The sequence below is a fragment of the Strongylocentrotus purpuratus genome, unplaced genomic scaffold (assembly GCF_000002235.5).
Source record: "Strongylocentrotus purpuratus isolate Spur 01 unplaced genomic scaffold, Spur_5.0 spur5_scaffold_10, whole genome shotgun sequence".
Taxonomy (NCBI): domain Eukaryota; kingdom Metazoa; phylum Echinodermata; class Echinoidea; order Camarodonta; family Strongylocentrotidae; genus Strongylocentrotus; species Strongylocentrotus purpuratus.
In genome coordinates, this window is record NW_022145595.1 from 20,581,571 (window position 1) to 20,594,689 (window position 13,119).

A 13,119-nucleotide genomic window follows, 5' to 3' on the forward strand; every position below is an offset into this window, starting at 1 on the left:
CCAATTTCAGACGTCCTCTCATGCTACTATTTAAAACCTTGTTCTGCAGCCCCAGTGAAGTACATACATTATCTTGAGGGTTCTATTTATTCGTGATTATATTGTGCTATGTTAATGCATTATTTACATAATATAGGTACATGGTTTAATATTCATACACACACATAAAACACAGACATTCAATTTTGTTTTCATCACAGGGCAGTAGTATATATTTATAGTTGCTGCACTTAGTGCGCTATATAAATTGATCCAATTATTATTGTTATAAAACACATGCTGTATATATATCTAATTCATACAAGGGATATGTATCTAAGGTTGCGTTTATCTAGCAAATTTTTGGCTAGAATCAGGTTTCTCAAACGTCTTTCAGGCAAATTTAGAAGTTGATAAACGCAAAGCCTTTTTCAAACGTCTTTAGATATGGGCATATCTAAAGACGCAAAAAGGTGCGTTTTGAATGTGACATACAGCCAGAATCACGTTTCTGAGAGATCGATAAACGCAAAGCTGTTTTGAACCTCACATACAAATAGGACCCCCCAGGTGTTGTGTACAAGCATGTGTGTGAAGATGACCTCCGAGAAACTGTCTGCTTCCCGGGTCAAAACAGCTGGGCAGACACAAGGCCTTATTTTGAATCGTGAAGGGACGATAAACGCGACATCCCGCAAATCACGATCGTATAGTGGGGTTCGATAGTGGGGTTTGATAGTGGGGTACGATATGTACATATCTAGTGGCAAGCCTTGATAAACGCGCCCTAATTCATACAAGGGATATGTATCACATTCATCAACAGTGCTATTTGTCATCATTCAGTCAATAGTTGATGACTATTCAAGTGCACGTTCCATATGTTGACCCGATCTTTATGCCTGTTTATTATTGAATTATCTCTACAATGGGCATCATACGTGTACATATTATCATACTGAATATTAATCAAAAACATCTGTGCTATTGATGAAATATACATACATACACTTCCTCATACATGCATATGCACTTGCACTGCAGCATCAGGAATATATTGCTATATGTTTTTTCCACAGGACAGTATATATGAATTGAGCTCCTGCAAAGTCTGCACATTTTTGTCTTAATTGTGCATCGTATTTGTTCTCCCAGTACACGTCATCTGGATTCATCAGAGATTGGCAAACTTTGCTACAAGTCAGAACAATAGTTTGGTCATATATTTGAAAATTCTTTGCTTTGTGTCTTTATGGATTGTTCGATTTGTGTAGGGAGACAACATCATCTGGCATTTTTTGCAAACATTTTTCTTGCAAGACAGTATTTGCGCCTTGAAGTAGAAAACTAATACTTTTGAGGTTACATTGGTAGTAAGGATTGTACTTTTACAACAAAATCATCTGCAAGTCATTACCACATTGAAAAACATTTCAAAGCAGAAATATCTTTGCATGTAGTATGTAGTTGTTGCCAGTAATTTGTATGTGTTCTTTGTTTGAATTGTGTGCAGGTGGTTCCGTAGTACCCTTCCATGTGATACTTTTTTTCTTTCTTAACATTAATTAGAATATTCCAAATCTTGATTTGCAGGCACCAGTAGTTGCCAAATCTAGCACGCCAACACAACAAATGGCCAACATGTCACTATCAGCAGGGGCTATCGTTCGAGTGAGTATAAGTTTGGTTTAATGGAGGATGTGATACAACATGATTTAAAGATAGTTGCAAATTTAGATGCATCCTTTCTCTCTCTCTCTCTCTCTCTCTCTTTCTCTCTCCCTACCTCCTTCAATTTTTCTCTTTCTCTCTTTCTCTCTCTCTCTCTCTCTCTCTCCCTCCCTCCCTCTCTCTCTATTTCTCCCCTCCTTTTTTCTCTTGTTTTTCTGTCCTCTCTCTCTCCCTCTCTCCCTCTCTCTCTCTCTCTCTATATATATCTATCTCCCTCTTCCTCTCTCCCTCTTCCTCTCTCTCCCTCTCTCTCTCTCTCTCTCTCTCTCTCTATATATATATATCCAGCTCCCTCTTCCTCTCTCCCTCTTCCTCTCTCTCCCTCTCTCTCCCTCTCTCTCCCTCTCTCTCTCTCTCTTCCTCTCTCCCCTCCCTCTTCCTCTCTCTCTCTCTCTCTATCTCTCTCTCCCCCCTCTGACTCTCACTCTCTCTCTGTCTCATACCACTCTTTTTCTCTTCGTCTCTCCTCTAACTTTCTTCTCTTTAATTCAAAGGCCCATTAAGAGCATCACTATATCAAAGAAACAGTGTGAGGAAGTGATAAATTATATTGTGATATCAATGGAAAATATGGTCTCTAATGTCTCTATATAATTTTCTAGTACTCTGCATTTTATTCAATTATTCTCTGTCTCTCTACCTAACTCTCTGTCTCTCTTTCTTCCTCGCAGGGAACAGGCACAGTGAAGCCTAAAGCAAACTTCAACGGACAGAAAGAGGCAGAAATCTTAAGGAAAGCAATGAAAGGAATGGGTCGGTATATACATTTACATAAGCATCAACACATAACAAATACTTGAATGCTTAAAACCCCTCTGCACTAGTTTGGCCAGGAGGGATTAGACCTCTCTGCATTGTCGTTATCTCATCAAATCAGCTCTCAATTAACATAAGAAAAAGAGGATCATGGGGGACCAATGGTCACCAATCAGGCATTGTTTGCTATATAGTGGGCGCAAGTAGCTGTAAGTAGTGCAGTGGGGCTTTAAGGTACAATATCTTAAAAGTTAACAAATTTAGTTGTTTAGGTCAAAGGTGTTGAATATTAAAGTTTTTCTCCTTGATTATAGATAGTGAAATGATGCATATGTCAAGGTGTAGTAACATTTCTTTGTTTATAGTTCATCATGTCTATGCCATGGGCCAGGTGGTGGTAGTTTAGTTGCTGCCCAGACATGGGTAGATCTTGTAGGTTCAAGTTCTTCCTGATTCAAAGATTTCATTTTTCCGACTTTTTTTCCTTGATTTGCAGATCATGCACATGATATCAAATACTGAGAAATACAGCAAAATAATTCAACAACACCAATAATCTCGAATTGTATGCTCTGGGATGTCTGCATTTATTGAAAAATCACCCAATTTTTTTTGTTTTTTGTTTTTTGTTTTGTTGAGGGCGGGGGGGGGGGGGGGGGGGGGGGAATATCTAAAACCTTTCATTATCTTGAAGTTACACTGTGGCTGTTGTTCAAAGAATAGATATAGGTTAGGCTACATAACGGACTGAAGTTATTCAAATTTCAATCTTTTGGCTACTCGCAGGTTGTGACGAGACAGCGGTCATCTCTATTATGACGACATGTAGCGCAGTACAGAGGCGGCAGATTGCGCTGGACTTCAAGACGATGTACGGCAAGGACCTGGAGAAGAACTTAAAGGGAGAACTCAAGGGCAAACTTGAGACTATTGTCCTCAATCTCTTATATTTACCCGCCGAGTTTGATGCACACATGCTCAGGAAAGCCATGAAGGTAGGCTTTTGTAAGATCTTCTTTTTTGGTACAAAAGTAATAGTTAAAGCAGATAAATTGAATGTACTGTATCAGTGTACAAAACCTCAAATGCAAAACCAATACAACATGTAGGTAGTATATTTACACTATTTGTATCACAGCGATTTACAAAGATATTAACGCGTTGCCTACATGAACTTGTAGGATCCTTTATTAGGTTTATGGGATTTAGAGAATTCAAAATTCAACGGGTTAGGTACAAAGTAACTCACCATAGTATGAAGTAAATATTTCATGTACTTGTTTGAAAAGGAGGGGCGATGGCTCAGTGGTAGAGCAGTGGTCTCGTAACCCAGTCGATGCATTAGTGCCCTTGGCAAATATTTGTATCAAATCAGATTTTTAGAGTGTGTCTGGTCTCTAAAAGTGAGAAAAGATGAAAACTGTATAACTTCCTTCAGTCCACAACTTTACAGAGTGTAGATCCTGTTAGTTATAGTTCTTTTTGTTTTGTTCTTATTCTTTAATGTATCTGACTTTTTGTATTGTCTTTACTTTGGGGACTAAGCCTCTCAAGATTTTTTCAAAGCTTTTTAGTAGTTTCAATTTATCCTTAATCACACCTAATTTTTGTCTACACTGTATATATTATTGTCATTGTAGTGCTCTTTCATAATTGAGAAAAAGAATAAATTGAGCCATTGAAAATATGACTTTTTAAGGCAATAGGTGCAAAAGTATGCCTAGTAGTGGATGATGGGTGACTAACGGTAGTGGTATCTTTGTTCTTGTTTTCTTGCGTAGGGTCTAGGGACGGATGAAGCTACTTTAGTTGAGGTCTTGTGTACACGAACCAACGATGAGGTCCAGGCCATCAAGGTGGCTTACAAGAAAGGTAGGAGACCAACTTACAATCTTGCAAGGAATTGAATTGCAAACTGCATATATTAAGTGTTGCTAGGTAGGGCAATCCATAATGTTTGTCCAACCTGGCAACAACTAATGTATGCAGTTCGGATTCTGTCTATTGAATTACTATTATTGTGGATGTATTATAAGCACTAAAAAAATTAACCCCTAAAACACTTCTGTTTTCGAGAAAAATTTAATGTAAAAATTTACCAGTGCTCCCGGTAAATTTTGATAAATTTCAAATAGCGCCTATGGCCGTACAATGGTAGCTGCGACCATGAAGATCTCAGAATATGTAGTTGGGATATATAATTTCCAAACGGGAATAGCTAATCGGTCGATTTTAGTCAAGAAACATTGTTTCATAGCTAAATTAATATCTTGACCTTGAGAGGGAGCTATACAACATAAAGAGTTTATTATTTATAATTTCATAACTCTAGACTCGATTTCAACTGCGACAACGATCAATGTATATTGTAGGTACGCATAATATGCTTCCAATATGTTAATTTGAACCAAACTCATGACCCCATACCAAAACTTTGTATTACCTTTAACTCAAAATTGAATCGGATTGCATTGAATGAATTGAAATTGATTTGGATATACTTGAGTTCAGTTTAGTTGAATGGATCTGAATGTATTTAAAACGAAATTGATTAATGGCATTCAAAAGAATTGTTATTTGATGTATGTTGATATCACTTGATGAAAAATATGAACTGATCTTAGAGTGAATAGAATTGTATTGATTTGAAAATTGAATTTAGTATTCGACATGCATTAGCTAGGTGTCTTTTGGGCTTATTGTACTTGGGATGTGTTAGACTTCCAATGTGTTTTCATTGAAGATATTTTACAGCAAAAATATAACAAGGAAGCAAAAGGGATGAAAAGGGATGTCGGATAATTTATACTGGATGGTTCAGAAGGGGTGTATTAAATCTTTTTATATTTGTTTGATAAGATCAATTGTATTCATGTTTTCCTGAAATTCCCCCTTAAAACCTCAGAATTCTCTCGAGATCTTGAAAAGGACGTAATCTCCGAGACGTCTGGTCACTTCAAGCGTCTCTTGGTCTCCATGCTGCAGGGTTCCAGGTCTCAGGACCAGAGGGTGGACGTAGAGAAGGCCAAAGCAGATGCCAAGGTCAGTGTTGAATTCGCCTTTCCGTTGTGAGGAGCAGTGTGTAATTTTTAAGACAGGATGCTGGACTATCCAGGTGGTAGACTATCATGCTCATCTACCCTATACTGTAAGGTTGAATTATGCTTCACTCAAAGACCCACTTTTATTTCGTTTATCTGAATTAAAGTGTCAAATAGAACTGGTTAGTGTTACCCTCCCCCCTCCCCCTCCCCATATATCCGCTCCTTCTATTGGAGGAGCGGGCGCCTTTGAATGTTTGAAACAGATAAATGGCGCCATGCTGTGGATAATCATCATCATCATATCTCCTGCTCTGAGAATTGTTTTAGTATGACCAATGGTATCTAACTTTCATAATGCACTGCTTTGTAAATTGTTTTATAAGTGTGTAATGAATTTCACATTCTGACCTTAAGGGTTTGCATTCCTTTTATCTTCTATTTTATATACGGATTATGACAGGCAGATTACAAGTTTCAAGATTATTGATATAAATCCACAAGGTCAGATTATCATCAGACACGAACAACAATACATTAGGACAAAATACATACTTTGGTACACAATACATACATTTAGTCAGATTACAAGTGACTACCTGTGGCAAAGAAGGAAACGAGTGTGTACTCAAGCATATTTGAGGGCTGAGAATCTGAATAATATAAGAGGTCGGCAGCTCAGCTTCTTGGGTCATGTTGTACGAAAGAATGGTTTGGAAAATCTTGCACTGACTAGAAGAATCGAGGGGAGGAGGAGTAGGGGTAGAAGGAGGATTCTGTGGATGAGTAGCTTAATTCCTAAACTCAGTTGACAAGCATGAAAACTATTTGAGGATCTATTATGGTACTCATAGTCCCTTCCCTTCGAAATTGTGCACTTTCCTCTAAGCTAAGTCTGACTTTATTTTGCGTTGGGCTTTGCTACATCCTCAACCTTAAGGAGTGGGATTTCTGAAAGAGGAATTGATCTCAGTGGAATGAATTACTTCATAGAATATGAGACAGAGAGTTGTGGGATTCCATGGTTGCCAACGTCTCAGGACATGGCATGAAAAGAGAGAGAGAGAGGAACTGAAATGTAACGACCGTCTTGTTCTCTATCCTGTCAATGCAGGCGCTGGTCACTGCCGGCGAAGCAAGGTGGGGCACGGATGAGTCGGCCTTTAACGCCGTCTTGGCCAGTCGCAGCTACCCGCAGCTGAGGGCGATCTTTAATGAATACAGCAAGCTGGTCAAGTACACGATGGAACAGTCGATCAAGAGAGAGATGTCAGGAGACCTGGAGAAGGGCATGCTTACTATCGGTAAGCAAATTAACTATACTTGGGGGTGTTTCACAAAGACTAAGATCAACTTTATGTTGGACTTAACTATGGCAGGCCATTCTTGCCACTGGTTGCTCTCACCATTGGTCACTCAATTATGATCTTTAGATAATTTTTTTCCTTCAACAATGAACTATCAAAACAGAAAAATTCTGAAGATTTGTGATCACCATTTGTACCAGTAAATAGTGAGAGCAAACAGTGGCATGAACAGCCTGCCATGGTTAAGTCCAACTTAAAGTCGATCTTAGTCTTGGTGAGACACTCCTCTTGTCATTATGTCATCCAACTGCAAATCAAGAAAGAATTTAATATTGTGGATGCTTGAAATTCGCAGAAGTTTAAACCCGCAAACTTATTGAATTGCAATCTGGAAGTTTTTAATTTTGCAACATTTCTTCGTACCAAATAGAGCCATCATTACAAAGTTTATGAAAGTAACACGTCTGAGCACCTCTGATTTTGTTTGAAATTTTGTTTTTACAATTTATTTCTTGAAAATGTTAATGTCATGTCATTCTTAATATTTCAGAGAGTATGTTTATTCTTAAATCACGTTGAAGTTTTGACAGGAAAAAATGATTTGGGGGGGGGGGAGTTAAGTTTTGTTGTGGTTTTTTGGGGAGACAATTTACAACTGAATTCATATTTGTCTGATTTATTCTTCATGCATTGTATTTGTCTCTGTTTTGTTCCATGACAGTCCAATGTGTTCGCAACACACCAGCATACTTCGCAGAGAAACTATACAAATCAATGAAGGTATGTAAAATCATTCTCACGTCATCATTCCTTCCTTGAAAAATCGGAAGGGCTTTTAGCTCATACACATTCATTTTACCGTTGGACCATTGGTGCATATGGCAATTTGTTCGTGATTAATCTCAGTATTTTGCAGTTCTCCATTCTTTCTCATGGGTATGGAGTGGCAAATGTAGATTAATGCATTGCCAAGGGATATTTTACCATGCTAGATTTTGATGCTTTTCGTCTCCAGTCATGTGTTTCTAGGACCTATCATTCGTTTGTACAAAGAATATCAGGGGGTACATCATCTAGATAGGAAGATCCTTATTAAGCCAACTGATTGTCTCATCATTGAGCTCACGAAGTCCAGAAGCACAGTGAGGGGATTTGTAGATAGGGCAATCATCAATGACATGATCCATAGTTTGGATCTCTCCACAGGCGCAGTTTGGTGATGATTCAGCTCCAATTTTATGTAGGAAATATTGTGTACGGCCAACTCCCGTTCTGATACGGTTGAGGTAGGACCTATCAATATGTTGGCTTAACTGCAGAACATCCTAGTATGTGTCAGTACAATGTCTTAGGATTAGGGTGAGGTTGATGGTTAGGGTTAGGATTAGGGTTAAGGTTAGGATGAGGTTCAGGGTTAGCTTTAGGTTTAGAGTAAGGATTAAGGTTAGGATTATGGTTAGTGTTAGGGACAGGTTCAGTGTCAGGGTTAGGATGAGGTTCAGGATTAGGGTTACGGTCAGGTTTAGGGTTAGGATTAGGGTCTGGATGAGGTTCAGAGTTAGGGTTACGGTCAGGTTTAGGGTTAGGATTAAGGTCTGGATGAGGTTTAGGATTAGAGTCAGGTGTAGGTCAGGTGTAGAGTTAGGATTAAGGTTAGGTTTAGGGTTAGGATTAGGGTCTGGATGAGGTTTAGGATTAGGGTCAGGTGTAGGTCAGGTGTAAAGTTAGGATTAAGGTTAGGTTTAGGGTTAGGATTAGGGTCTGGATGAGGTTTAGGATTAGGGTCAGGTGTAGGTCAGGTGTAAAGTTAGGATTAAGATTAGGTTTAGGGTTAGGATTAGGGTCTGGATGAGGTTTAGGATTAGGGTCAGGTTTAGGTCAGGTGTAGAGTTAGGATTAAGGTTAGGTTTAGGGTTAGGGCTACTTGTGGTGCAGTTGGGTATTCTGCAGTCATTGAAATGTGTCTGTATCCTTTCTATCCTACAGTGTCTTAATTTTCAATTTTTAATTTTTTTTTTCTTTGTTTCACAGGGTCTTGGTACTGATGATGACACACTAATGAGAGTGATAATCTCTAGAGTTGAGATAGACATGGTGGAGATCAAGCAAGAGTTCCAGAGAGCATATAACCAGAGCTTGGGTAGATTTATAAAGGTAAGGCTAACCCCATTGTCCCCTTCATCCTATGTATAGCCCTTCCCAACCTATCCTTCCCTTCCCCCACCCCCTCCCCCCCCCCCCCCCAATATGATTTTTTTTTTTTGTGTGATTTTTTGTTGTTGTGATTTTTTATTCGTAACTCAACAATGAAAGGTGGACTGGTTAAATGAGGGCGTTTGTTGAATACTTTTAGGTACAAGCTTTAGTATGTGGCACTTTCAAGAAACATAATTCTGGAAAAATGAATCTGTTTACATACATACAAAATTACAAACCTTGATAAGGATATGAATAATTTTGTTGTTAACTATATATATATATATATATATATATATATATATATATATATATATATATATGATATAAATATCATGATATTGAATAATGCTAATGGTATTCTACTTTTTTCTTCTCTTTTTGTTGCTACCTTTAGGGTGATACATCCGGTGACTACAAAAAGATTCTACTTGCTCTGATTGGAGGAGAATAGACTATTATCAGTAATATACAGAATATATATTAAATACATTTTAGTATTTTATACTATTACCATTTTCTATTTCTACATATCAACACCATGGAAAACTTAGGAAAAAGAGAGATGTGTACAAATACATCTTTTAATTCATCTTCACTATATTTTCTACATTTTTTGAAATGCTTGTGTAAGTTTTTGTTTAAAAAAAAGTTTTATCTGTTTGGTGTATATTTTTGTAGTAGGAATGTCCTGGTTATATCTTAGATATACTGTGAGTATTTGGGATGTTAAAGAAATGTTGGATGTGTGTTGGGATATAATAGAAATTTTATCGGGTTTATGAAGTGATGAATGTGGCATATGACATATAATGACAGAGATAATTGGAGGATAATAGACATTCATGGTCAGATCAGTCTCATTTTACATGAAATTAATTTTCAAAATCAAAGTTATGAATTAACATGCTATACAATTATGAAGTTATGGAAATATATTGCATATTGCATATAGCAGATTAATGTAAAATAATTTCACCCCCCCCCCCCCCCCCCCCCCCCCCCGAAAAAAAATGGTTATTTAACACCTTTTACATACCAGCATTTGAAGAAAAAAACTGTTGGTGGTGAAGATGAAATGAAACATTATTTTCCATGCAGTGAGTTGTGCTTATATCTAAAATGCAATTATTAATATCTAAAAAAAATCATGGCATATGAGAACAGGTCGTTGGAGCAATCATGATGCTTGAATTTGCAATTTTCCGGACTCTTGGGGGTATTGTATATGTGAGAAACCCCATTTATAGGAAGACAAAAAAATCATGCGTTTTACCTATTTTGGGTGAAAAGAGGGCCTTTAAAATGATGTACTTTCAATTTATCTCAAGCTATAATGTTTATAAAAATATCAACTTGATTGTGGATTAATGGAGAGATTACTGGAAATAATTAAAAATGCATGTTTTGCATATATTTATAGCATATCAATATGTTTCATTAGAAAAATTCTTGTATCTATAATACTATTAGATTAGTCTAGCATGAATCTGTGTGTATATATGTGGTAGAATGGTCAGAAAAAAGAGCAACAAATATGTATGAAAACTGTTTTTCTCAATTTAAAAAAAATGCTTGGTGTTTGATGCGGTAGCTTATAGGCAAGTCTCTCTGTCATTTTTGTGCAAAGACTGAGCATGTTAGTTCAGTAGGGAATTTTTAGTATCTAGTTTTAGTTTTTTTTAAATACGCCATGAGGACTGTAGATGAGTCGGGAGATATTCAAGGATGAAATTATTGAGGAATAAATTTGGTTCAATTTTTGTAATCTTGTATTTTTATCATACAGCAGCATTATGGAATCATGTTTAAGTAATGGCCAGTTCAAATATTCTGGGGAAAAGGAAATTTGATTTAAACTGAACTTATGTAAAGAAATGTTTTAGGTTTGTGAAATCAAATCTCTCTTGCCTTAACTTCATCATTAAAATCTAAGGCTAGAGTAAGCTTAGGATTCAATTTTTTTTTTCTTTCTGATATTCACAAGTATTTTTGTGCTTTCAGCTATTACATATGTACTTTATAAAACCTGGACTTAAGCTATACGACTTTTAGAGAGAATTCAAAATATGAACAAAACTGCAGCAAGTGATTTTTCCATCACAGATTGAGTCTAAATCATGAGATTATGTGAGGGTTTTCATCTTTGTCATAATGACATAAAAGTTTTGCAAAATGGGCTATAAAGCTAGGTGTTTGATCAATATAGTGTGCTTCATTTGTATTTGGTATTCAAAGAGACATCAACTTCTGGCATTAATTTCATAACCGATGTACTTTTTACATGTATGTGCCTAAACTGATTCATACTGACTGCCTACACTTTCTATTTGTAACAGACAACTCTTTTTACAATTTATAGTTACAATATATTTTCACAATTCATATTTATAATATATTTTGAAAGCTTGGTCATTCAGAATTCAGGAACATGTTTTTACTGTGTTAAGATAAGTTTAAAAGTAACAATTCTACTTTTTTTGTGCTTCTAAATTTGTATCGGGCTGTATGGCCCGAGTATGAAAAATCTCTCTAATTACACAACTATTTCATAAATATGGTCAAATGTTATAAATACTATCATCACCTCTCCGTCGGGTCGATCTGTGGTGTTGGTAATGAAGGAAAATGGAGGGGTCTTTATTGCCTTAGTTGGAAGGTGACAAATATTGTATAACTGGTTGTTCCATTTATCCTGAAAAAAAAAAAAAATGTTGTATAATTGAAATCAAACAAAAATAGAATCATTTAGATAATTTGTATGTATATTCTTTCCCATGTTAAGATACACATATGTATTTTTTTTTATTTTAGTCATTTGCCTAGTATTATAGCTTGTATTTAATCGCAAAATACTGCCCTGCCATACTTTCTAGTAATATGCATATAGTATGTAATGGATCAAACTACAATAGTACTTTTTAGTATATTTGTTCATGCATATCAATTTACAGCAACTTATGTATCATCAATTGTGTAATTAGTCGTGTACATCACCTTAATTTTGTCGAATTAACACTACATCTTAAACACACATATTTATTATTTGACTTGCTGTTGTTGTTTTGTTTATAAACTATGGGTGATGGTAATTTGATATATTTAAATATGCTTGTATTTTTGTTTGATGGGTAGGGGCTGTGTAGTTATAGTGCATTCTTGAGTGTCTGAGCTGTATAAAAAAAATAGTGTCATTATTCAAGTTGCAATCTTTATAGCTGATAAGAACCTTATTTTGAGCCTTAAAGCGTAACAAATTTCTCTTATTTCGACCTCATTTATTTATTCAGTTTTAAACTCTAATGATCCCTGTCCCTTATAGGTAGAACAGTTTAATCTCTTTTATTTTGTAAATAATATTTGTTTTTGTCTCTTCATACTTAAATACTGCAAAGTGCTTCATTATCGACATATTTCTTTATTCGTGTTCAGGTACTTTTCTTTTTTTTACAATACGAAATACATTGTTTGTTCTGTAAAAATATAATAGTCGTTAATACTCTTAGAATTGAATTTAGTCTCATACTTGCAATTATCAGTGCAAACATTACAATTCAGGGATGCAATGACACATAGTTATGGTATTTCTTTACTGTGGATGGTACTCCAATCCTTAAGTGAATGATCGTAGCAAATAACATTTTCTAATTTCAGCAAGGAAATTTATTGTTTTCTAAACAATTACAATGACATTCAACCCAAAAAATTACCTCAATAGTTTTCAGAATTGAAAAAATGAAGAATTGAGAAGAAAACTAATTATTTGAATGAAGGCACTGAATGTCCAAATCTCCAACCCAATCCACATATTTTTGTGATTGTGATTGTGAGAGACAATTTTTGTTTGTTTCTTATGTTTTGTAATCTTTCAGAAATGAATTGTATTAATGACTCTCCCTTTAATTAGTAAGGTGGTATAATTTTTTGATCTTCCATCTTTCGCCTTGAGTAATGAAATCCTCATTAAAATCTACATCGTTGAATAATAAAGTGAAAAGCATGTTTTTCATAATATGCTAATTGAGAAATATATAGACTTGTTTGTTTCTTTTTTCTTTGAATCATACGAGATGTTATGCCAGTATTTGTTTGTAATTGTTATGCCATAT

At 35.8% G+C, this 13,119-nt stretch overlaps 1 protein-coding gene across 2 annotated transcripts in view; it reads left to right on the top strand.

Annotated features, from left to right (window-relative positions):
- The window catches only part of LOC583435 (annexin-B12), a 41,639-nt gene extending 28,597 nt beyond the window's left edge, over positions 1 to 13,042 (top strand). Inside the window, exons 7-15 of one of the 2 annotated variants that reach the window (XM_030979724.1) lie at positions 1,573 to 1,650; positions 2,382 to 2,463; positions 3,253 to 3,461; positions 4,248 to 4,338; positions 5,372 to 5,508; positions 6,622 to 6,811; positions 7,536 to 7,594; positions 8,846 to 8,968; positions 9,408 to 13,042. In XM_030979724.1, coding sequence (XP_030835584.1) covers positions 1,573 to 1,650; positions 2,382 to 2,463; positions 3,253 to 3,461; positions 4,248 to 4,338; positions 5,372 to 5,508; positions 6,622 to 6,811; positions 7,536 to 7,594; positions 8,846 to 8,968; positions 9,408 to 9,464 — 1,026 coding nt within the window. In that variant the 3' untranslated portion in view covers positions 9,465 to 13,042. The remainder of the gene's footprint in view (positions 1 to 1,572; positions 1,651 to 2,381; positions 2,464 to 3,252; positions 3,462 to 4,247; positions 4,339 to 5,371; positions 5,509 to 6,621; positions 6,812 to 7,535; positions 7,595 to 8,845; positions 8,969 to 9,407) is intronic. The other variant, XM_030979725.1, reaches the window with a different exon arrangement.
- The last annotated feature ends 77 nt before the right edge of the window (positions 13,043 to 13,119 follow it).